A 26046-nucleotide genomic window follows, 5' to 3' on the forward strand; every position below is an offset into this window, starting at 1 on the left:
GAGACTGAGGCAGGAAGGATCATAGATTCAAAATCAGTCTCAGCAATTTATTGAGGCCCTAAGCAACTTAGCAAGATCCTGTCTAAAAATAAAAAATAAATAGAACTAGGGATGTAGCTCAGAGGTTAGGTACCCCTGGGTTCAATCCCTAGTGCCAAAAAAAAAAAAAAAAAAAGTGATGTGATGTGATTTTGTGGTGTCACTGGGTAGCACTAGATGGTACAGACAGTACTAAATCCTGTGAGCTAGTAACAGGTATTCCATGAAAACCAATCAATCAAAGAGAATTGTTGTCTAAGAATTGGAGAATGGGATTAAACAGAGTTCAATAGATTTTACTGCTGTAGAGGTTTTTAGGGCTTTTACTATATTAACATGTTCTCTAAGAAAGGGACATAATGTGTAATCTCTTCCAAAGCTCAATTTAATAGGAAGTATTTTTTCATGGCAAATGTCAAGATTAATGGGCACAGAACACATTTTATATCCTATTCATAAGTCAAAGGGGAGATGCCAAATGCCCTTGGTGGTCCCCTTTTCTGTTGTGTCTCCGTGTCCTCTGTGCCATGATCCTGGCCCTATCGGGTCCCCACCTCCTTCCCTGTCTTTTATTTCACTCCTTACCCTTAAGCAAATTTCCAGGTCTCTGGTCCACAGCTTTGGACCTGACAGGGAAGAGGCAGCATGAAGGTGAAGATGAGGAGGGCCAAGGGGATACTGGGCCAAGAAGCCTTCACTGGTGATGGTCACAGAGAGAGGAGACCAACAGAACCAGGCCCTGCTGTGTGGATCACACTGGTGAGTTTAGGTTGTATTTATTTTATAAGCAGCCATCATTGAGGGAGTGGGGAGAGAAGGAAGGGAAGAGATGGAAAGAGAAGAAGGGGGAAGGACATTTATAAGTGTGAGGCAAAGACTGAGCTGGAGGGCCTGAAGCCCCCACCCGCAGACGAGCCCCCTCCTGAGGATGTGGCTCCCTCCGCCTTCAGCAGCAGTTCTCCATCCACAGAGGGTTGTGGATTCCCAAAGTGGGTTCCCTCTGGCTCTATAAAATGGCTTCCCTCCAGTCTGGGGCCCGCTGGCTGCTGACAGGAGATGAAGGTCACTGAGGGGAAGCCATAGGTCTCCAGCCCAGGGGGCCGTCCAGCCTCAGAAGCCTCCAGAATGAGATCCACATCAGAGAAGGTCACAAGAGCCTGGGTGGAATCGCAGGAGCTCTTCTCCAGCTCGTTGGCAGCAGCGTAGGCCAGGGGCCCAGGAGCTCCTGGGCCGGGCCAGAGCCGCCGAAGGTCATCCCTGAAGTGGGGGTTGAAGAGCAGGTAGAGCAGGGGGTTGAGGCAGGCAGGCAGCGGCAGCACCACAAGCAGGACAGACTTGACGGCCTCGGGGGTGACAGGGAAGAGGCCCATCATGGAGGCGAAGCTGAGGAAGGCCACGGGACAGTAAAGGAGCCCATCCGCGAAGATGAGCCAGGCCACATGTCTCACCATGGCACAGTCCCACACGGCCTCAAAGTCGCCCCGCGGCAGGTCACAGTAGAGTTTGATGTAGGCACCGGCCACCACCAGGAAGCAGAAGGAGTTCATCATGACCAGGGCCACCGCGAAGCCCAGGGCGGCCGGCTGGCCCTCGGGCGGGGCGTAGGGCAGGCAGAGCGGGGAGGCCCCATACTCTCCCACCGAGGCCAGCGGCAGGGCCGCGGCCAGCCCTGCCAGCGACAGGCAGCCCAGGGCCCCGGCTCGGACACTGCCCAGCGAGGGCGCCTTCCCGTAGGCCCGCACGCACGACACGGAGACGCTGCACTGCACGGCGGCCAGGGTGAGCAGCAGCACCGACGCCTCGGACCCCAGGACGGCCAGGAAGCCGGTGGCCCGGCAGCCCAGCCCCGTCTCCCAGCGGGCTCCGTACTCGGCGAACTGGCCGAAGGTCAAGGCGTCCACGGAGGCCAGAAGGCCACAGGAAATGCCCGTCAAGGTGTTGGCGCCGGCCATCGCACCGACCACAAACTTGACCGGGGACAGGGGGACGGGCCCGCCGGCAAACACGGTCAGCAGCACCAGCCCGTTACAGAGCACGGAGAGCAGCACGATGGCCCACACGGCCAGGCGGATGCCCCAGCTCTCAAAGAGGTGCTCGCAGGGCTTGAAGGGGCCTGTAGGAGAGAGGGACGGACGTCACCCCTGGCCGAGGCTGCCACGACTGGTCCTGGGATAGAGCCTCTGCCGGAACAGAAACCCTGGCCTGAGGGAGGCTGACTTGGCCTCTGCGCTCCAAGAGCTGCAAACGGAGTGAACACTAACCCTCCTCCTGATACCCACAGTGCAATCCCGATTACTACACTCAAGAAACGTTAAGTACATCTTTCCAAAGGAGCAACATTTGGAAGGATGGAGGAGACAGATGGGCACCAGAACTGGGGATACTACTGCAGTAGTAGAGACACAGTCCTTTGAGGGGCTGCCCAGACAGTAACACTCTTATTGCTGAGGCTCTGCCCAGTGACCCACTAAGGACTCCATTGTGGATGAGCCCTGACTGGCTATCATACCAGTCTGGCTTTCCCTTGCTGAGAACGGTATAGGCATATTTCATATTCATCTGTCAATCAGAATGTGGGAGGAAAACAAATAATCAAAACATAGACGACTTCTGGGGTTTTCCAACCTGACTTTGCACTAGGTGGGTGAGATCCTGGTGTTTCCCACCACTCTTCTCAGAGTCTGTTCTTAAATCACTTTATGACTTTGGACATATTATTTCTTCATTTCCTTTGGCTTCAGACTCTTGTTTCTCAATGTATTGCTAGGTGGTTTGGGAATTTGAGAGGCTTTTGCGAGAGCTATTTTTAAAACATTTTTTTCTAATTATGAAATAATAGATGGTAATTGTAGAAATTTTGAAAATATAACATGGAAAAATTAAAACTGCTCATGACTTCACTTCTTAGAGAGAAGTCATTATTTTGGCATGTTTCCTTACAGAATTTCTTCTAAAATGTACATATACATGCAGATTTTTTAACTAAGTTGGGATTTGACTGAATAGAGATTTTTATTCTCTGTAAGTTAAATTTTGTGATGTGTGCACACTTTTTCCATATCCTTATATTTTGCAAAACCATATCTCAATGGCTGTGTCATAAATACTCCACCATATGATGTACCATAATTTATTTGACCATTTTTATGAGCTATTTTAAAAGCAAGTTTAAGTTAAACCTTGTTTTTGGAAACTTCCTCTTTTACCTCATCCCTGTTGGTTACTGGTTTTCAGAGGTGATATTTCTGTGGCAGTTTGAATTTAAAAAAAAAAAAGCACATGGATTTCCAAGTGAAAAAAACAAAACAAAAAAACACCTGCTTCCTCTAGGTTGGGTCAGTGCTCTGGCTCTGAGCTGGCGCTAGGGAGCGTGCTATTATCACTAAGTGCTGAGAGCTGGTGTTAGGCAAGGTCAGGCCAGCGCTCCAGGGTTTAGAAAGGGGAAGGGAGAGGTTAAGGGATCTGAACTAAAAATTGAAGCCTGGAAAATGGAGGTGGGATGAAAGAGGAAAAGCCAGCTGTTCATCACTTTCTGTTCATTCTGAATAAAAGTTCCTGGCCTGAGCAGCAGACTGCTGCTGCCTTCTAGCATTGTTGGTTAACATTTTATACACAGGGAAGGGACTTTTTCACTCTCAACATCTTAGGCTAAATTGTACTGAGGAGAAAGAATTTTCTTTCTTTTTTTGGGGCTGTGGCTCAGCGGTAGAGTGCTTGCCTCACACGTGTGAGGCTCTGGGTTTGATCCTCAGCACCAAATAAAAATAAATGAATAAAATGAATGAATGAATGAATGAATGAACGAATAAAGGTATTTTTAAAAAGAGATAATACATTTTTTAAAAAAATGGCTTTGGGTTGGATGACTCCAGATGAGGCTTCCTCTGTGGTAAAGGTTAGACAGTACTGGTGTAGGAATTATCCAGGAACACTGGAGATTTTGCACCATGGAGTATTTTAGTAAAGAAACTGTAATCTTGCTGGGATGGAGCAGTGAGGACTGGAGAAGGTGACTTAGTCCCACGTGACTCTAGTATTCTGTGAGATGGTTTTTAGATTGAGGGAGTGCTCAGAAGCAGCCCCATGTCCCCTGAGCAGGGGGTTCAAGGCATTCTTTCTTGCTTCTGTCCTCCATGAGAACATAACCTCTAAATAACTGTTTTGCAGAGGTTGCTTGACTGCCTGTCACCCCTCCACCCTCATTCTGACATTCCCCATGTAATAGTAGCCACCCAAGGGACAGAACAACCTCCTTCCTCAGGAATAATGAGAAGAGGCTTTCCTTCCCCTAAGATGGGAATCAGGCAAAGACCGTGCCTGACGCTTAGCTACAGATGGGCCACCTGAACCGGCCTCTCTCTAGGTGGGTGGGTGCCCCTTCTCCATTCCCAGGCCACCGATCTCACCTGGAATAGGGCTACACTGGACACTGTGGTGTGGCTTTGAGTCCTCCATCTCCAGTTGGAGCTCATCCAGGTCCAGGTCATCTGAGAGAGGAGATGAAAATGTGGCTCAGGCCTGGACCTTGATGTCACTGTTCCACCTTTCTCCTAACCTCTACCCCTTTAAGTAGATGTGTCGCTGATTAACTGTTCAGTCCTGGTCATCCAGCAGCTCTGAACATCTGCTTCTACCCTTGAGTGTAAATATTTGGTTGGCTTCCTATTATTCACATATGGATCATGTCCATTGCGGGTTCTGAACACCAAATGTTATGATTAGTCCTGTTCTTTCTGTTCTCAGCCCTCGCCTGTCCTCTCCCATCAGCTGTAGTTCACGAGTACTTAGAATTCGGGCCGTAGCTGCCCTAATAATGGGAGCTACGGATCATACTGTTCTCCACTCTGATCAGGAGGTCATTGTAATTCCATGTCCAGTGGCAAACAATAAACATGAAGGAGGACCTCTGTGAGCTGCAGTGTGTTCAGAGATGAGCCAGGGATAGTGGGGGAGCAGAAGTCATTTGTGTGAGAAATAAAGTAGCTGGGGGATGGTTGGCTTGGAGAAGGCAAGAGTAAGTGGGGATATAATGGCTGTCTAAGAGCTGAAAGCCTGTTGATATAAAGGGGTTACACTTCTACATGCTGTTCTGTCCCAGAGGCTAGAACCAACATCAGTCGATGGATTATATAGAAGGAGGCAAAGTATGGTTCAAATGAAGATGTTCTAGCTCTTCAGCAGGTGCACAGTGGACCCATGTGTTCTGAATATGATGCCAACTACATTTAAGAACTGGAAGTGCAGAGGAATTCAGGAATGAATAAAAGATGGTCCTGCTCACGAGGGGCTTATGGAGACAAATGAGGAGACAAACTGTCATGCTTCAAGGCCCTGTGTCAACTGATGGATTTACTTTTCAACAAGGGTTAACATTCCTTGAGTTGTTCCTCTCTCTGTGAGTCCTCATTGTCATAGATTCCTTAACCTTCACAGTAGCTACATGAGGCAGGTGTCAGATAAGGAAACTGAGGCTCACTGAAATAAAGTGGCTTCCTCTGGCTAGTGATGACAGACCAGAATACAAATCCAGGTTTGTCTGATTACAGAGCCCAGATGTTCAACAATCATGGAGAGATGGATTGTTTGGGGGGATTGGGGAGTGGGAAGGTGGGGGGAGGTTTACAGATGCATAAGCTAGACATTATTTATCACTGGAGTTATTGAACTAGAAAGTTCCCAGTGTGAGAGGATGCACTTCTACCCTGAGTCAGAGTTTGGACTAGATAATCATTAATGTTCCTTCCAATTCTAAGCCACAGTCCTACAATTCTAGGTTAGTAGGATAAAACAGAGATGGAAAGGTAAATCCATCATTGGAGAAATTCTGTAGCATCTTTGAATGAAATGAGATTTTTCTTTTTTCTTATTTACTATTGCAGTTTGGGGGGTGTTTTTGGATCTTGGGTGGGTTTTCTGTTTTGTTTGCAGTGGTGGGGATCAAATGCAGGTCCTTGAGCCACACCCCCAGCCCTATTGCAATATTTCTTAACCAGGACCTGTGGACTCTAGGGGATCAGACATCTCAGGGTCTCAAAATTCTATAAGAACTTTGAAATGGCTCTCTGAAATAGCTTCTAACTATAAAGACACAACTTTCTTTTATAAACACAATCCATCAATGAAAGACTTTTTAAAGAACAAAATATAAGTTTCTGAAGTCACACTTGGAAAAGTACCTGAGGATCCAACTGGCAAGAAAGAGCTGCTTGTCTTTTAAAGGCAGCTGTACATTCTTCAGGTTTAAAAGACAGTCCTTACGGACTCTTCATCATAAGGGAATGGATAGGTGACTCTGTTGCACTTGTGCCCATCTTTGGCTCGAAGGTCTATTTCCTGTGTGGGTTCTTCTTCCCCACTTAAAGAGTAAACACCTTCAGTTGGTAGTTTTCCCAGGAGGCTGGAGGACTGTGGCCTTGGCCTGGGACAGCATTAGGGTGGGTAGGCTGAGGCGTGCCCACAGAGTCCTGGCATTTCCTTCCTTCTCTACCTTTCATTCCCTGCCTGCCCCTCCAGAATGGGGCTTAGCAATTCTTTGAAATCAAAATGCATGAATGAAACACAAGGGGTGAAATCAATGGACTCTGTCTGAGGCTGGGAAAGTCATGGCCAAGGTGTTAAGTAACCACTCTTCAAACAAGGAGGAAATCGAATCTGGCTGGAGCAGGGCTCCTGGCTTTCCTACTCGAGGCTCGTTTGCTCCCACAGGAAGTGGGGGGCCCTGCCCTAGCTCCCATTACAGGCGGCAGGCAGCCCACGAGCTCGATGCCCTGTGGTTCTCCAAGACTTAAGCCCCGGTGGAAAGTTTCACCTTGAGGAAGGAAAGTTTCCATTCCTCCTTCCAGCCCCCTGAGGGAGTGTGTAGCAGACATCCGGGAATGTCCCCTGGGGACAGCTGTCTGCTGGCTCAGACAGCTGCTGGGACCTGTGAACCTCCTTGTCAGGTCCTTGTGCCCTCCCTAGGAGGGGCTTTGGTGGACTGGGAGTGAGGGTCTCAGAAACCCCCAGACTGCCCACTCAAGGTTCAGCCTCCACGGCTATATCCTGAGCTACACTACTAAACTGTCCCCATGCCAGAAGGAGATCCAAGTTCTCAGCAGCAGCAGTGGTAAACCCACTTCACCTTATATGGACTCTTTCAAGCCTCCCAACAGCCTATGAGAAATGTATTATATTTCTCCTTCATTTTTATTTTATTGGTGCTGGGGAGCCCAGGGGTGCTTTTACCACTGAGCTACATTCCCAGCCCTTTTTATTTTTGTATTTGGGGACAGGGTCTCAGTTGCTGAAGGGGTCTCTAAATTGCTGAGACTGCCCTCAAACTTGAGATCCTCCTGCCTCAGCCTCCAAGTAGCTGGGATTACAGGTATGTGCCACTGGTCCCAGCTATCTTTCTCATTTAAAGACAAGAAAATGGAGTGTCAGTAAGATTAAACAACTTATCTAAGGCAACCCAACTGGTGAAAGCTATAGTTGGGTTTAGACCTAATTCTGTTTACCCCATTATGAGATGTTTTTCTTACATACTTAGATTTAATTTTTCAGTTCAACTTCTCCATTGAGAGAGTACAGAGAGGAAGCTCAAGATGGAAAAAGGAATGCAAGAAGCAGGACTTGTTTCTCTCTCTCCTAGTTCTTCTTGTGTTCAGTAACATGGCGGGAGGTGGGGGAGCACTGCTCTCTGCCCTTCAACCAAGACACCTCTTAGTGCACAGTTCCTCAGAACCCCTGGCTGTCCACCCCAATCTTTCCCTTTCACCCCAACTCTTCCAGAAATAGATCTGGTCCAAGACAGATCTCAGTGAAACCCTCTTGTGTATAGTGACCATTGAAGTCTTGCTTTCAGACTCACAGGAGATGGGAGGTGCAGGATACCCTTGGAGAACAATAATTTCTACAATGTTCCTTTTGGTTGTAGGACATATTGTGTCCGGATTTTTTTTTTTTTCTGGAAGCAGGTTTAATTCAATTGATTTAATTTAATCCTACTTGGTTCAGGTCTGTTTTCTCCTAGAATGCCCTGAGGCTGATGTGTCAGAGAAGGCAACCACAAAGAAATGTGTGAGCCCCAAGGGCAGGATACTAACAGAGACAGCACCTGTGAGGTACTTTGTGAATCGCAAAGGAGGAACCTGTTGAGATGTTACTGTTGCCATTGTTACCATCATTATGTCTCCCCTAAGTACCTTTGGGGTGTTGCATTAGAGAGTCAGGCGCAAACAGAGGGAGAGTTCCTCCCAGGTCACTAGCAGCCACTCCCAGGCCTCCCTCGGCTGCCCCTCTTAGATTCCCTTCCAGGTCCCCCAAGCCTCCTCCCTAACTTCCTCTCTACAGCTCCCACCCGCCAGTCCAGGCACCCCCCGTCACTCACAGTGGTTCTCTGCTTGTCCAGCAAGGAGGCTCTGGGTCCTCCTTGGAGGCTCCTCCTCCTCCAGGTGGAAGTCCTCGGCCTGCCACTGCCCAGAGGGTTTGAAGAAGCTGGCACAGACCCCATAGGCACAGCACTGGTAGGCATAGGGCACCTCCAGAATCCTGAGGATGGGAGAGGGGCTGCCTCATTATGTTTGGAGTCTAAGACATTAGTCCTGAGGTAAGAGATTCCCCAGCCCAAGAACTGGGGACTAAGTACCTGCCCTTCAACCACAAAGTGTCCTGCTCACTATGCCAGCAGCCTCGAGGATTTGATTTGTTAAGAATCTTGCACCCTGACTCTGAGGGGCTCTGGGCACATGCCAGTCTTTTCCTCATTCATCCTCAGAACTGAGATGGGGAGAGAAATGTCTGCCCTTTATTGAAGGAGGACTCTTAGCAGACTCAGAGTAGGAAGCAACTTCCCCAAGGTCACACAGCACTTGCAGTGCTCTGCTCCCCAGCCTAGGCTGCGGCTCTTCTTTCATATTGCAGGAAGCAGGGATTCTCCTAGGGATGCTCTACCCTTGCCCTCTGTGAGACCCAGACCCTCGCCTTCCCCTGTGGGCACATCAGAGCTGGATAGGGTGTCCTTGGAGGGTGAGGGCAAATGCCTTGGGCACTTCATTAGTTTATAGTAGACAAGGCTCGGGCCACACAGGCTGCACTGCTGCTGCCGCTGCACGGAGGAGGCCTGGATGTCATTAACACCAGGGACGGGCTGTGCAGTTTGTTTTCCACTCGTCATGCCCTGGGCTCTGCCCTGATTCCAGGGACCCAGATGCTGCCAAAGAGAGGACGGGCAGCCTGGCTATGTGGAACCAGGCACAGTGAGGAGGTCCAGGGGCCTTCAACCCCGCTTACTACCACCCTCGTATATTCCAGTGTTCCCTAGGAGTGGTACTTGAAGTGGGGAAAATGCTAGAAAGAGATGAAGAGTAAGAGGAGGCATGTATGAGACCAGACTCCCAGGAGGCCCAGGGAGCCTTCCCATGCAGTCTCAGACACGCTCCAAGCCATAGGCTCTTCTTGGGGTGAGGTCCCATGGCTTTCTCCCTGTCCCTCCCTGGCCTCCAGCAGACCCTGGGCAAACATACCCAGATGTGGGGGGAAAAGCCAGGCCCTCACCTCAGTCTTGGGAAACTGTCCTTGGAGAAGGCCTGAGACAGAGCCAGGTTCCCTTTGAGCTTCAGATGCATCAGGCCCCCAAGCCCAGCCAGAGGCAGTGTGGTCAGCTGGTTGTCTGTCAGGTCCCTAGGACAGTGGATGGCAGGGTTATTGGCAGTCAGTGGGATTGCTGAGGGGGCAGGGCTGTGCAGAGGGTGTGGCCAGTGTGCCTGGGATGGAAGCAAGAGGAGAGGAGCAAAGGACAGAAGATGAGCACAGAGAAAAGACGGCATTACACGCCGGGGAGGAGTGTGGTCAAGAGTTGCCAGAGGCACCATCCACAACATATTCATTCATTCGGTCATTCAACAAACACAAAGTGCCAGCTATGTACCACTTAATGCCAAGCTGTCCCAATTTAGAGGTAACAGAGCCCCTCAGACACAGCTCCTGTATCCAGGTCTGATTTTCATCCAGGAATCCCTGTCCATCCCCCTAGGGGATCTGTCTGCGGTTGGCTTCCTCCTCCTTTCTTTCCTCTGCTATTCTGATGCTACAGAGGCCAGAGTTGGGGATAGGACAGAGCTGGGCATCTGGATACTGTGGGGATTGGGTCATCCATCCCGCCCTACGGTGCCTTCTGGAGCCAGAGCTGAGGACGTACATGGTCCTCCACTGGAGATGCATTAGAGGAAGCCGAGGCTCCAAAGCAAACACCACCACCACAGACGGTGCGTGGTGGAAATAGCCCTGGACTGGAAGGCAGGAAACCTGGCACTGTCACCAACTCCCTGTGTAACCAAAGGGAGTCACAAATCTGCCTGAGTTCCAATGTCCTCATCTTTCAAAGGATAAAAATATCTGCCCTACCTATTTGGCAGGAGTACAGCAAACAGGAGAGGGAAGACGGAGGTGAGAGTTTTGCAAGGTCACAGCCCAGAGCCCAGAGAGCCGCAGCCTGGGGAGAGACTGCAGCCTGGGAGTCCTGGGCTCTGTCCTCGGCTCTGAGCCTCTCCCTCTGGACCTTGGAGATGTCACCTGTGACATGAGGGCCTGGGGCTCTGCAGCCAGGGCTGGAGCTAGCCCAAAGGGGTCTCTGTGTTATTAGAAAAGGACCCCCTGGGGCCGGCCTGCCTTTGGGACACTCGACTTGGAAAACAGGGCGGTAGGAGATCAGGAGGATCCCTGGTGCAGCCAATAACCTGTACCACATTGTGTGGCAGCCCCTGAAATAAAAGCCACATGACCAAACCTACGAGCTCCCTATTTACATTCTATATAAATTAGCAGACCTCTGGTCCCCGGCTGTTCTGCAGAATGGCAGCCTTTAGAGTAATGTCAAGCAGGACCCCTGAGCTCTCTGAGACCCTGGGTCCACCAACAGCCACCACCCTCTTGTGTTGAAGAGTTCCAGGCCCATACACCCCCTTTATTGGTGCATGTAGAGCATCGAAAGGCTGGAGGTGGAGTGGGGGATGGGACAGGGGGGCAGGGGGAGGACTGAGGCTGCCAAAATGTTGCAGAACATTAGCAGATGATGTTCTGGAGCTTGCAAGAGGTGGATTCTGTTTATCAGGCCCCACAATGTGTCAAACGGACTGTCAGAATGATTGATTAGGCTGGAGCCCATCTCCCTGGCATGTGTGGTCAAACTTTAATGCATGTCCCTAATCAGGGGTGTTTCTCCTACCCCCACTGGATATCCCACAGTTCCAATTGGTCCCTAGCATCCTAGAGGAGAGTGAGTGGGCACTTACAGCTTGACCAGGGAGCGCAGCGTTGAGAAGGCTTCTGGGTGGATGGATCTGATGGCATTCCAGCTTAGGTCCCTGTGGACAAAGAGTGTGATAGGAGAGGATGGTGGCATGTGGAGTTCTCATTGTTCCCACCTGGGCTCTTCCTCCCATCTGACCTCCCTCCAGTTGCAGTGACCTTAGCCTCTGGGGGAAGATACCTGCTGCTGTCCAACTCCCAGCCTGGTTGTGGCATCAGAAACAGGGACATAGCAGCTTGGTTCTAGAGCCACATGGCCCCTGAGTACCATCTGTAGGGGGAAGTACTTCTTGTCCTCTGTGTGTGATGGGGGTAGGGGCGGTGGAACAGGAAGTCCGAGCATGTCACATATGTGGACACTGATCACATGTGCTATGGGTATGAGCCTGGCATTGGCTCCTCCAGGGTCCACCCCTGGGTGCTGCAGGTACTCACAAGGCTTGTAAGGAGCTCAGCTGGCTGAAGGTGTCAGCTCCGATTTCCCAGATTCGGTTGTGTTGGAGGCCGCTAGGGCAGCAAGAGAGGTTGGATGAGCCTCTGGGCTCAGATTCTGGCTCTGATCCACGCCCCCTGAGCACTGGGAAGAAGAAAGAAGAGCCCCCCACTTCTCCTGGCACAGGAAGAAAGGGCCCAGCCCGCGGATGTCACCAGAATTAAAGGGAGCACAAGGGGATCCGGTTGCCTTGGGTAAGTGGGTCAGGAGACAAAGCCACAAAACCATCCCTGTGGCCCAAAAGGGAGTCAGCTTCCAGTGTTCCCACCGGGCCTGGCTCCCAGCCCAGCTGAACTGCCCCTCACTCCCCCACTGCCATGGGTCCTCCAGATCCCAGCCCAGCGGCAGAGCACCGCCCAGACCTTGGACAGCCCAACAGACTGGCCTGAGCCAGGAAGCAGAGCTCACTAAACTGGTGAGATGGATCCTGGGCCTCAGCAATGTCAAAGAGCCACAGACAAACAGGACAGACCCTTACACATTTTCTAGCCCGGGCTCTACAAAGGAGTGCCCTGCAAAATATAGATGCACAGAAGCCTAGGATGCCATATTAGTTTGAGAAAACAGGAGCTGGGTGAATAGGGCTTAGAGAATTTTTTAAAGTGATGTTTTTCCTTGTGAAACTTGAATCCGGGGGGCAGGGAGGGGGATGTTGGAGAGTGTGAGTGTGTGTGTGTGTGTGTGTGTGTGTGTGTGTGTGTGTGTATGTTTATGGGCATGTGGAAATGAGTGTGCACACTCCAAAATGCAGAGTGCTTCCAGCTCCTCTGAACCCTTCCCACATCCAGCCCACCAGGCCCTAATGTGGCCTTTTTCTTATCACTACTGAGTTTTACTTTCTAGCTTCTTCTTCTTCTTTTTTTTTTATTTTCCCCAGTGCTGGGGATTGAACCCAGGCCTCACACACGTTAAGCAAGCATTTCACTAATGAGCCAAAGCCCTGGCCCTCATCTTCTGCTGTATTTCTGTTGCTGTTGACTCATAAGGAGCCACCTTGAGACTCCTTTAGGGTTCCAGCTCCTGGGTCTGTCATCTGCTGTGAGTCCTAGGGGCCATATCCAGTCCTCTCCCAGGCTCTCATCCCTAATGCTTTTGTTCAACAAACTCAGAGAAGGGAGAAAATTCTGAGCCTGATTCGCCCCTTGCTGATCCTCCCCTCAGACCTGTCAAGTCTGGCTTGCCTTTGTCTCCCTCAGCCCCCAAACTCACATTTCCTCCAACTTCTCACACCTGCGCAGACTGGGCAGCTCCTCAATTTGATTGTGAGACAGCTCCCTGGGGAAGAGAGAAAGGCCAGGGCTGGGGCAAAGCAGTGGCTATGTGAGGGCAGGAGAAGGAGCTCTGGCCAGGGCTGTGCTTTCTTGTCAAGTAGTCAAAGGTCATAGGGACCCTATAGGAACACTGTAGTTGAGGATACCAGCCTCCTCAGTTAGACCTCTCTTCATGTCCCCTTGCTGAGCCCTGGTCCTCACTGGGCTTATAATACCTTACTGGTATTTTTCTCAATAGGGCAGTATCCACCAGAAGAACCCTGGAGGCATCCTGGGGAAGTGGAGCAGGAGGGGAGAGGGCTGTGGAGAGAGGACCTGAGGAGAGAGGCTGAGTGGGAAGCAGGACACCGAGACAGCCAAAGGGAACCTGGGCACCACTGAGCAAACCTGTCTGTGCCAACTGAAGTCCATAGTACCTAAAGCCACTGTTTATAGTGTCAGTAGGGAAGATCAGAGTTGGGGCCCTAAGGGAACAGCTGGCTTAGTGCCTTCACCTACCAGATGAGGAACATGAGGCCCAGAACCTTAGAACAGAATCTGTCCAGGGACACACCACTGGAGACTGGCAAGACTGGCTCTGGAACTCACATCTCAGGACACCTGTGTGTCAGCATACCCTTCCTGAGCTGTGGATCTATGTACCCCGGTGAAGAGTCTCAGATTTAAGTTGGAGCCAAGAAAGAGAGAGGGGAAAAAACAAACAAACAAAAAAAAAACCCTTGACTTACTTTATAGGTCACTTAGGTATCTTCACACTCCCAAAAGGAATGAACTTTCTTGTATAAATTCGAGTAATGATGCCTTTTATTGAGCACCTATGGTATGCTAGGTACTTAACACATATTTTTCAATGCTTACAACTGTACTCCTTTTACAGATAAAAGATTGCAGTTCAGAGAAATTAAAGGGTGACTCCAATTAATGCAGCCAATGAGGGGCCGAGCTGGGCCTCAAACAACCCAGGTCTGACTCCAAAAACCATCGTCTTTATACTGAACAACAGGACAACCCAGGCTCTCTGGGGCAGGTTCTCAGAAGGAACCTAAGCTGCCCCCTCTCCAGAAAGATGTGACCCAGTGGGACAGAAGGAAGCAGGGGAGGCCTTTGCTGGGACATGGGGGAAGGTGCATGATGCCAAGACAGTGGAATGCTTGTGAGCCACTCACAGGACTCGGAGCCTGGGCAGTTGCTGGCACATTTCCGGTGGGAGCAGCCGGATGCCTGCGCGGGTCAGGGTCCTGCAGGGAGAACAGAGACAGAGCTGGCACCAGGCCCAGGGCCCTGCCATTCCCAGCCGTGGTTCTCCAGCTCTGGACCTGATATTGTCGTGGGAGGACAGAGCTGACAAAAGAAAGAAGTGGTGGGAGAGACAGGGCAGGGGCGGGGTTCCAGGGACAGAAAGGAGCAGGCCGTGGCATCTGAGTGCCAAACTCCTCTAGGCCTGGAGGAACTAGGGGTGGGAAGTGGAGAGAAGGAGAGAGAGACCCAGCCCAAGGGCTCTGCTTGACAGGCAGTCCCTGCAGGCTCAGCCCCACCCACCCATCCCATCTGATCCCCTTCCTGGGCATCATAATGGTCTCCAGCAACTAAGCCTGTAGGACAGGGACTAAATCTTATGTGCTCTAGAGGCTTAAGAGAAGAAGAATGGCCATCACAGGGAATAGAGAGAAAAAAGTTCTAGTCGAACCCTGGGAATGAAGCATAGAGTTCCCTCCCTATGCCTTGCGGGAGGGAGAAGAGATGAGAAAGAGGGAAGGACCCAGGGGCCAGGGTGGAGAGGGTAGTGGAGACAGATTGGAGAATGGGCTTGGCTTGGGCACAGGGTGTCCCAGTAAGGATCCAAGGCCAAGGTTATCCTTGGGGAACTATTATTTCCCTCGTGAAAAAATTCCCACATGCCAGCAAATCTAGGGGGAAGACAATAGAGACACAGAGAAGCATTCCAGTCTCCAAAAGTCATGAATAAGCTGTGTGATGTGGGGCGGGGAGTTCACTTTCTAACAATCACCCTGGGTGTTTGCCTGATTGTTTCATTCATTCATTTAAATGGTTCGGAGGGCCTACTATGCACTGACACCCCTTCCCCACACCACAGAATGTAGTCATGGGTGATCTGAGAAAGTCTTTGTTAGAATCAAGCCTCAGAAAGACACGGGAGGTGGGTTTTCACAACTCTGCTCTGGGTCCGGAGTCCTCTGCACCCAGGGCCTGGGGTTAGAACCTCTGAAGTCAGGGAAAACCAGCCGCCTCAGCCCCATCCTGCCACCCCTGCCTGGCCTGGAGGCAGTGCACATAGAGATGGCCATAGACCCTGGACAGCACCAGGAGCAGAGGCAGGCCAGGGACCCTGCCCCCCAGGGTCAGGAGGCAGGCAAGAACTCCTGGGAGTGAAGCTGGGGAGGCAGAGCAGGAAGAGGCAAGAGAGGATCCACTCACAGGACCTCCAGGCTGCTGGTGCCTTTGAGGTCCGGGAACTCCTGGATGTCCGTGGCGCCATTCAGGGACCTGGAAACAGAGACGACAAGTGCTAAGGGGTGAGTCAGGGCGCCTCAGCTTTGGGGAATCTCAACCCTCAGTCTTCTCCCCATTCAGAGACTCTACCTTTTGGGAAAATGTCATCTTTCCCCCAGCCTCCCTCAAATCAGCCTCTCTGGCCCTGACAGTGGCTGAACCATACTTAGCAGGGTCCAACTGGCCATTTTCTTACCCCTTGCTATTTTTTTTGGTCGTGCTGAGGATTGAACCCACACATACTTGACAAGTGTTCTACCACTAAGGCTACATCCCCAGATCTTTATTATTATTATTATTATTATTATTATTATTATTACTATTGTTAGACAGGATCTTACTAAGTTGCCCAGGCTGACCTGGAACTTGCGGCTCTCCTGCCTCAGCCTCCTGAGTCGCTGGGATTACAGGTGTGAACCCAGCCAGTCATTTTTCTAAAACTGACTCAGCCTACCTCAGCCCAGATTGAGCTGATCAATTTCAGCTCTTAGGCCTCACCTTACAACAAAGCAACAGCAAAAATCCACAGGCAGTTGCCTCCGTTTAAAAGGCAACCTCTTGAGTGTTTCTGGAAAAGTCTTTGACTCTTGGAGTTTGTTTCTTATAGAGCCTGAGAAAGGGTCTCCCCTGTCCTGCCATCTGCTGTGGCTTTATTTGAATCTGTTGGTTCTCAGGCTGCTTTAGACTGCTGGGTCTCCCTCTCCACTTTTTCCTGCACACAAGTGCACCAAAAAAATTCATCAAAGACCCTGAGGAGGCAGCAATGGGCCCAGGATCAGAAGTTAAGGGTTGGGGGCTCATGCCCAGTCAGTACCTGTGAGCCCCACATTCCTTCTATAAAATGGAAGAAGCCATGGGTCATGGAAGAGAAGGGAGACCATTAAGTCCAGCTAGATCTGGAAATAGGGCGAATGACCTGGAGGCCTACAGCCCTGAGGAGCACGTCTCCCAGTAGGACTGTGCCTTGCAGGTGAGAGATCTGCAGGCCAAAGGAAGGAGAGAGCAAGAAGGAATGAGGGTGGGAGAGGCCCTGGCTGCGGCAGCCTTCGATGCCAACTTACAGCGTGTGCAGTTTAGGCAGGTACTGGAATGCTGACCTTCCCACAAACTGGATTGGGTTATCATAAAAGTGTCTGGAAGAAAAAGACCCAAGCACCTAATTCAGTTTCTACCCCTTTCAGCTGGGACCAAGGGTGACCTCTGCTACCTTCTCCTCCCAGGAAAGGGACAAAGAAGAAGGCTAGCCCTCTCCCTTAGTCCTGCTCCCCTGCTGCTTTCTAAGAATGGCCCTCGCCCTCCCCAGCCTCTGTCCTCCCCCTGCACCAACACTCTCAGCACCTAGAAACAGAGAGGCAGTACTCACATTGTCTGCAGCAGAGGGTTGCCCATGAAGGCCTTTTCAGGGATAGCCTTGATGTTATTGTTGTGGAACCCCCTGGAAGACAGCGCCCAGGAGCAGTGAGGACTTGGGGAAAAGTATGGAGAGGGAGAAAATGGGACTCCCTGGGGCTTCCTGACGATTATACAGACTGCGAGACCAAAGAGACATCAGCCTGGAGGCCCCAGGTTCAAATCCTGCCTGTAAATTTTCTTGGTTCAACAACACATCCATCCTTTCCCCTGATGGCGGGAGGAGAGTGAGGGGTGGAGTCCCAAGCCGCAGGCCTCTGGAAGCCCATGAGAGCATGCCAAGGCCAAGACCCTGAGTACTGTCCCAAAGGGGAGCCCTCTCCCGGATCACTTATGTCAGGAGCTCTGGTGAGTCCCCACAGAGGAAGCCAAGGGGCTGTGGAAGGAAAACAGGGATGCAGAAAGCCAGGGCAGGGGATGTCTCTTGAATGGAGGCTGACTTGGCCTCAGTGCCCTAAAATGAGGAAATATAGAAGCGCCTGTAGCAGCAGGAGGGACAAGGGACAGAGTCGGGGTTGAATGACCAGGCACGGCATCATGGGGAGGTGAGGAATGAGGCACCCAGCTGAGGGTCTGGGGTTTGGAAGCCAGGAACTATGGGTTTGGTGAGTTGGGAAGAACATTTCCCAAGAAGTCACATGTTATACTGAAAACCGCACAGCCATGCTGAGCAGGCCCTTTTAGTCATCCTCTCATTCACCTGAGCCTCTCCCCTCCTGCTCTCCTACCGTGGCTTTCACCTTCGCGCTCTCGCTCAAAAGTTTACCTTGGACACCTCAGGCCAATGTCACCCACCAAGTCCTATTTGTTACTTCATTCATTCCTTCTATTCACTCGTTTTTTATATATACATATATAAACACACATATATACATACATAGACACTTTATACATTATACATACACACACACACATATAAATATATATATATATATATATATATATATATATATATATATATATATTTTAATACCTCCTTTGTGTTTTGTGCTGGACCAAGCTTTGAAGGATCAAGAAGTTTATAAGCAGTGTCCCTGTTCTCAAGTAGCCTTCACCCAGTGGATGATAGGTAGGTAGGCAGAGATGGATAAGTGATCATAGATGGAGAGAGAGAGATGATCCAGATAGATGAGAGATAGACGTGGATGGATAGAAGGAAATAGGTGTTGAATGTTTGAATGGATGGATGGATAAATAAAGATTGGTAGAGATAGATACAGATAGATAGACAAGAGATAGATATAGATGGATGGATGGGTAGATACAGATGGATGGATGGATAGATATAGATAAATAGATCTGTATGGATAGATACAAAGATGGATAGAGATGGATGGATAGACACATACACACTCACACCCCATGTACATGTATTTTCTTGCTCCTGCTAACTTAGTGTCTGCTCTCTCTTCCCTAATGCTTGGGGACTTCCCTAGGCCTTGGCACATCCTGTTTCTTCCATGCCCCCTTGATTGATCAAACATCATCCTTCTTTCATGTCTTAGGAAAAATGGGGAAACAATCAGCCCTCCTTTGGAAATAATTCCTTCATTGGCAATAGAGGACTTCCAATACTGCCTCAGACGCTTTCCTCTGGCTGGTTCAGCCATTGTTTATCTGCTGCATACACTTGGCATTCACATCTTTAAATTTCTGGAAGAAATGAGGAAGGTGGCATGGGCTGGTCCTATTGGCCTTAGGTGGCTGTTTGAAATATGAAGATGCTGTTCTGCCTGAAGGTCTGGGGCTCATTTCAGGCCCTTAATCTGACTCCAGCCCAGCTGTACACTAGACCTCTCAGGTCCTGAGAGTCCCCCTTCCAGCAAGGCAGGCTTCCCTCCAGTGGTCATCCCTTTGCCAGCTCGGCTGCCTGCACTGTTCTGCTGTCTGAAATGAGGCAGCAACTTCTCCGGAACCCCACTCATCCTTTAAGACCAATCTCAGGATGCCCCAGTTCACGTGACCTTTCTGTCTCCTGTGGTCATTTTAGTGAACACTGCTCGATTTCGGGTTAGAGTCATGCTGCTTTGCCCGGTTCTGCTTTCCACGTGTTCCTTTGTGTTGTGGAAGACTGAAGGGTCCTTGAGAAGGCCCATGTCTACCTTGCTCTTTGTTTAGGTCCGGTGGTGCTCAGTGAATGCTCAAATAGAATAATGAAGTGTGACTGTGGGAACCAGAGGGAATTTCTCAGTCCTCTTAGAGACAAGGTGATGAGTAGCAACCCTGTAAATGGGCCCCCCCCCCCCCCCCCCCCCGGTGCCTCTCCTCGTTTGTCTCTGGACACATCCCACCCAAGGCAGGGACAGTGCCAGGCCCAGGCTACATAGGAGGTGGCTCATGCCATGTGTCTTCCCAGGCTGGAAGGACCCAGGGCTATTTAGGCTGATGACACACCCCCAGGAGATGCTCAAAGCCAAGTTAAGAAGGCCTGTGACCGCTTAGAGCTATGCTGGGAATCAGCAGGGCCAGTGGCCACAGATTTAACAAGGACCAGGGGAGGCGAGGAGGCAAGGGTATGAGCAAGGTCCTGGCTGGCTGCAACCCCTGCCCTTGGAAGGAGACACCCGCTGAAACCAGCAGAGGAGCTTACAGTTCCTGTAGTCTGCCCAAGGTCCGGATGGCCACGGGGAACTCCTGCAGCTCGTTATAATTCAGGTCTCTGGAACGGAAAGCAGAGCCATCATTAGCACAGAGGCTTAACAGGGCATGTCAGGGTCCCAGAGAAATGGAAACTTGGCTCTGGGGTTGACCAGAGAGATGGGTTTTCCAATCTGTTGAATAAAGCTGCCAATGTCTGGAAACATATTTTTGGAATGTTTGCACTCCGTTCTTACTCCACGAATCCTCAGGCTTGGAGCCTTCCTGTCAGCAGAACCGTTTGGAGTGGGGGACACACTTCAGGGGTGTGGATACCTGGAACCACCTTCTCAGAATAGTCTACATAAGCTGCAGAAAGTATCTCATGACTTTGGAGATATGAGGGGAGGTGGCAGGAGAAATGGGGTTGTATGTGTGTGTGTGTGTGTGTGTGTGTGTGTGTGTGTGTGTGTGTTATTGGGGATTGAACCCAGTGGCGCTCCACCATTGAGGTGCACCACAACCCTTTTTCTTTTATTTATTTATTCATTCATTCATTTTGAAATGGGGGGAAGGACTTGCTAAGTTTGCCAAGGCGGGTCTTGAACTTGTGGACCTCCTCAGTCTCCAGAGTAGCTGGGATTTAAAGGTATGCCCAGCGAATGGGGTGATCTTCAACACATTGCTCCTCTCTTGATTCCAGAAAGTTTCTCAGGTGACTACTTTGGCTGTAGTCTCTGTTGTTGTCTTCTACCAAAATGGACAGTGTTTTTAAATCTTTGCATAATAACAGCTATTCTTTATTTTCTCTAACCCTTTTTCATTTTTTTCTACAATGAATACATATCACATGCATAATCAGAAAACAATGATGGTAGTTCTTAGAAGGGGTGGCAACCCAAGTTGGCAAGGATGTGGGGAAATAAGCTTTCTCATAAACTGTAAGTGGGAATTTAAACGCGTGCAATTTTTTTTTTTTTTTGGTTTTAGAAACAATTTACCAACATGTTTTTCAAATTAAAAGATGATCCATACTCAGGATGTCAGTCTCGGAATTTGTCCCACAGAAAAATCTATAGCCCTGTATAAAGAGGCTCATGAAAGCATTCTTTAGGCAACAGGAGCCAAATATTGACCCTAACGTGATCCTGGCTTCGTTCCTTTCACTCTTTCAAGAGGCCTCTGTGTTGGTGCCCTGTGGAGTGGTGGACAGGGCAGAAAGGCAGGAGAGATGGGAGAGGCACAGGGAAATTTTTATTTTTATCAGAAAAGATTTAGAACCGCTCATGACAAACAGAAGCAGCCCCCACAGGCAGGAGCTTTGCTCAGCCCCGTGTGGAAATGTGCCTGATTTGGGATCTTGATGCCTCTGAAGTCCTGACTTGCACAGTTCCAGGCTTGGCAATGGTATATATGTGGAGGGTCAGTTCGAGTGTCCCTCTGGAGCCTCTCAGGGGGACCTGAGCCCATCTTCTCAGCCTTTTAAAGCTGCCCCTTTCCTGACAATGTTAATGGCTGACTGGTGCCAGGGCAGGGGAACCATGTGGAGGTCCTTTAATTACAGAGTGACACTTGGCAGGGTTTTGTGATAAATATCATGTTAACATAGAGATAATGGCAGGCTCCTCTGCATGACAGGGCCATTACACTAAATAGTCCACAGGTAGAGCCAGGAACCCAGCCCAAGGGCCAGAGGAGCAGTGACAAGCGTCTGGCAGCTAGAGAGCTAGATAATTGTCCCCCTCCATACACACACTAATTACCCGATTACCCTCAGACTGCCCTGGTGATCCTGGGTAATTATAGCATAAAACCCCTTCTACTCTGCTCTGCTCCCTCCTTTAGCAAACCAGACACCCTCGCCTCCCATGTGTCAAATGTAGATTAGCTTCCAGAGACTCCCACAGGCTGTGCAAAGGCAAGGCTGGGGTCCAGCTGAGGTCAGGTCATGTGCAAAGCACTTAGACTGAAACTGGAGGTACTGGGGTTGGAAGCAGGGGGTACTATTCAAACTCTGGGGTTCCTGGAGTTCTACCAGGGGCTGCAAAGGATGCCTGGACCATCACATCAGGAGAACTGAGGATGGAGGTAGCAAAGATGAAGGAGATGGGCACTTTTTACTCTTAAATTACATAAATGATTAATCTTCACATCTCAGTGTTTTAAAATCAGGTGTCCTGTGCTGGGCATAGTGGTACCTGTAATCCCAGCAGCTTGGGAGACTGAGGCAGGAGGATCATAAGTTTAAAGCCAGCCTCAGCAATTTAGTGAGGCCCTAAGCAACTTAGTGAGACCCTGTCTCAAAATAAAAAATAAAAAGGGCTGGGGATGTGGCTCAGTGGTTAAGTGCCCTGAGTTCAATCCCTGGTACCAAAAATAAAATAAATTAAAATAAAGTGTTTTCTTTTACCTTGGCTCAGCTGCATTAGGAATTTTCCAGTCACATGAGAACTGTATTTTCCATAAGTAACATGGACATATCTCCATTTAAGAGCCTTAATATAGAGCTGGAGATATGGCTTGATGGTAAAATGTTTGCCTAGCATGCATGAGGTCCTGTGTTTAACCCCCACCACCATACATGTGCACACACACAAAAAGCCTTGATATTGAATTGTTTTCTCAATTGTAAAGAATTATATTATTCTGACTGGGTTTGGTGGTATATGCTTTTATTCCCAGTGACTCAGGAGGCTGAGGCAGGAGAATCACAAATTCAAGGCCAGCCTTAGCAATTTAGCAACATAGCAAGACCCTGTCTCAAAATAAAAAATTAAAAGGTGTGGGGATGTAGCTTAGTGGTAAAGTGTTCCTGGGTTCAATCCTCAGTACTACCCCATGACCGAAAAAAGAATTACATTATTCTGCCCCAGAGCCTTTGCTAGTTTTTCCATCTGTCTAGAATGCTTACCATCTAGATATTTGTATGATTTATTCCTCACTTCACTCAGGTCTCTGTTGAAATTCTGCTTCATCAGAGAGGCCTTCTTTGACCATTTTATTTCAAATAACACATCTGTTACTTGCTATTCCTTTTCTTTATGCCTATTTCTATCAAAAGGTGGCATCTACCTGAAGACTGGACTGGTCTTGTGAATGGCATTCACTGACAGAGTGAGGTGGAATTGACACGGTGTGACTTGGTCCTAAGTCACAAGAGCCTCAATCTTGAAATGCTCCCACTACCACACAGTGAAATCCAGGTTGGATTCTTGCACGGTGAGAGCCATATGGAGAGAGGGGACGGGGCCCCGGCCAGCAGCCAGGCCCCAGACATGTGAGTGAGCTTGTCTCTGTTTTCAGCTTTTTGTCACTGTGGCCAAAATATCTGAGAAGAACAACTTAGAGGAGGAAAAGTTTACTTGAGCTCACAGTTTCAGAGGGTTAGTTCTACAGTCTGCTGAGTCCATTTCTCTGGACCCAAGATGAGGCAGAACATCATGGTGGCAGGGTGTGGTGGAAGAATATGGTCTCCATTCTTAGCATCCAAGAAGCAGAGAGAGTGAAGGAGGAAGGGGCCACGGGGAAGATAAACCCTTTCAAGGCCAGCCCCCATGAACCCATCTCCTCCAGCCATGCCCCACCTGCCTACAGTTGCCACCCAGTTAGTCCCTTCAAACTAGGAATGAACTGATGAGGTTACAGCTCTCATGATGTCATCATTTTACCTCTGAACATTCCTGAATCAACACAGGAGCTTTTGGGGGGCACTTCATAACACTGTCTTGCATCGCCCTAGCCCTCTGTGAACCTCCAAAGGACATAGCCTTCTGTGTGAGCCCAGAGAGTGGGAGTTTCCAGCAGAAGAACCACCTGGTGGAGACCTGCTAAGCCACAGATTCAAGAGAAATAATAAGGTGTTGTTTTAAGCCACTAAGATTTGCAGTGATTTGTTATATATCAATAGATAAGAAGACAGCCTGTTTTCTTTGCCTTCATAAAGCCTATGGCCACCTGACATTTACTTTCTTCCCACTCAATCAGAATGAAAGCATCTTGAACACATGAACTTTGTGTGTTTCATATTCTAATCACCAGAATAATACCAGGCATGGAGCAGGAACTCAACAAATATATGTTGAGTCACTAATTGAAAAGCTCTAAATAAATAGATTTGTAAAGAACACTGGTGAACTCTAAAAAGAAGGTGCATCCTCAAGGGTACATGAGGATACATCCTTGATACTGTCAAAATAGCACCAGATAATCCTGAGTGACACTGGCAGGCTTTCCCAGAGCCACAGAGACGATTGTATGGGTTCCATGTGACTTTGCTATCATTGAGTCCTTCTACAGTTCACTGGACCCATGTCCAGGCAGTCAAATTGAGTGGTTCCAGCCCTCCTTGGCAGTTTCTGGTCAGGAATTTTGCCAGGAGTAGACTAAGGCTTGTGAACTAGAAGGCTATTTTTGTAGAGAAATGTGGGAGAAGAAAAATTGTACCAATGTCAAAGGGACATTGGTACAAACTACAGCAGTGAGGTGGCCTGAAGTTTCTCATGGGGATGTCTACATAGCTCCAGTGACCTGGGGAATTGCCAAAACCCTGCTTCATTTGCTGATTGTCCAGGGAACATGTCTTCGCAACTCTCTCTGCCCCTGATGAGTTCAACTCATTACACTTGTTGCCAAATGTCCCAAAATACACAATGAGTTCCACGGGGTAAAGTGGAAGGTAGAGAGATGGGTTAAAAATGACTCCTATCTAGACAAATGCAGAAGATGACTAGGTGAGCTCTCTTGGTAGGATGTGGTGGGTCCGGGAGGAAATACAAAGCCTCAGGACCTCTGTAGCAATCACACACACCTGGGAAGACCAGGAGGGCTTCAGGGAGATGTTACAATTGAACCAGGTCTTGGTGGCAGGGCTGGATTTCAGGAAGGGTTGGGTCAAGCAGGCGGGCTCTCTCTCCTGGACTGCTATATGCACTCCTATCAAGTGCCTCTGCTTTCAGGCCATCCCTGGAATAACATTGGTTGATCATTGACTATGTGCTGACTGCTAAGTACTGTGGCTAGATGATCCCTCTCAATCCTCACAACTGCTGTAGAGGGAGATACTCCATTATACTCATTTACAGTTGAGGAAAGTGAGACATAGTAAACCAGTCACTCACGCACAGACAACTAATAATGGCTGTCTGCCAAAATCCTTCCCCTGTCTCCTTTTTTTCCTTTTTCTTTTTTTAACCCATACGGGACTGGGCATTGAATCCAGGGACACTCTACCATTGAGCTATGTCCCCAGCCCTTTTTATTTTTTTTATTTTGAGATAGAATCTCACTAAGTTGCTGAGGCTGGTCTCAAACTTGTGATCCTCCTGCCTCAGCCTCCAGACTCACTGGGATTGTATGTGTGTACCACCATCCCTGGTCTTCCTCTGTCTCCTCTATAACTGCACTGTCCAATACCATACTCACAAGCCATAAGTTAATAAGTTAATTACAAGTAAATAAGATTTTAAAATCCAGTTTTCAGTTTTACTAGCCAAAGTGTTCAATAGCAGTATGTGGCTATCTGTGCTTCTATCATATTAGCAGCACAGATCTAGAACGTTCCCACCATCACAGAAAGTTCTTACTAGCATTATCCTGTCATACCAGGAGGAAGAGCCAGGAATGTAGCTAGAGCATATTTCTCAGGCTTCCTTGCAGTAGGTGGGGCCATGTGACTAGATTCACACCAAGAGTGTGGTCTGAAATGGTGCGTGCCACCTCTAGTCCAGGGTTTATAAAATAGCCAGCGTTTCTCCTCCATGGTCTCTCTACTCTTCACCAACTAGATGCCAAGAACAATGAGGCCTGGGGATGGCAAGAACCCAAGAAGCCAGGTTCCCGAGTCACCCTGTGGAGGAGGGCCACCCGCCAAGAAGAAACTGCCCCCTTGGACTGTTAAATGATCCAGAAATAAACTTCTATTGTGTTTCAGCCATTATGCATGTTTTGGTCTATTTGTTAGCAATTTAGGCCACCTCAACTAAGTCAGTGTCACAGCCAGGATCTGAACCCTGTCAGTTGGGTGTCTGGAGCCCACACTCTTTGCTACGATGCATTTGCCAAAAAAAAAAAAAAAATTTATTTAAAAGGCAAAGCTGACTCTGTCACTCTCCTCCACTGAAAATCTGAAAAGGCTTCCAGAATAAAGACTTAACAGAGTTCAAATTCCTTAAAGGGCTCGGATGCCCTTAACCAATCTTTCAGCTCCATCTGGATTTCAACCCTCCTTGTATCTTCACACCCTTGTGTATTTACTTGGACGGCTCCTGCCTCAGCCTGGAATGCCCTTTCCCCACATCCTCAGCTGTTGAAACCCTAGTCATCCTTTGAAGTTGGGCTCAAATATACCTTTCTCCACGAGTCCAACCTCATCCCTGCAGTTAGAACGAATTACTCACTCCTCTCTCAGCATTTTTTCTGGTGTTTTTTTCTCCTCAGCATGCACCAGCCTTGCACTGGTAA

General features: G+C 49.2%; 1 protein-coding gene across 5 annotated transcripts in view; it reads right to left on the reverse strand.

Annotated features, from left to right (window-relative positions):
- Positions 1-249: 249 nt before the first annotated feature.
- Positions 250-26046, reverse strand: part of LGR6 (leucine rich repeat containing G protein-coupled receptor 6) — a 117533-nt gene continuing 91736 nt past the window's right edge. The window contains exons 7-18 of one of the 5 annotated variants that reach the window (XM_081297275.1): positions 19601-19669; positions 16964-17035; positions 16662-16733; positions 15526-15594; positions 14256-14327; positions 13028-13093; positions 11761-11832; positions 11310-11381; positions 9574-9699; positions 8408-8568; positions 4446-4526; positions 253-2152 (exon numbers count right to left, since the gene is read on the reverse strand). In XM_081297275.1, coding sequence (XP_081153401.1) covers positions 897-2152; positions 4446-4526; positions 8408-8568; positions 9574-9699; positions 11310-11381; positions 11761-11832; positions 13028-13093; positions 14256-14327; positions 15526-15594; positions 16662-16733; positions 16964-17035; positions 19601-19669 — 2188 coding nt within the window. In that variant the 3' untranslated portion in view covers positions 253-896. Of the gene's footprint in view, positions 2153-4445; positions 4527-8407; positions 8569-9573; positions 9700-11309; positions 11382-11760; positions 11833-13027; positions 13094-14255; positions 14328-15525; positions 15595-16661; positions 16734-16963; positions 17066-19600; positions 19670-26046 lie in introns of all 5 variants that reach the window. The other 4 variants (XM_081297276.1, XM_081297277.1, XM_081297278.1 and 1 more) reach the window with 4 other exon arrangements.

The sequence above is a fragment of the Spermophilus citellus genome, assembly GCF_964194105.1.
Source record: "Spermophilus citellus genome assembly, chromosome: 6".
Taxonomy (NCBI): domain Eukaryota; kingdom Metazoa; phylum Chordata; class Mammalia; order Rodentia; family Sciuridae; genus Spermophilus; species Spermophilus citellus.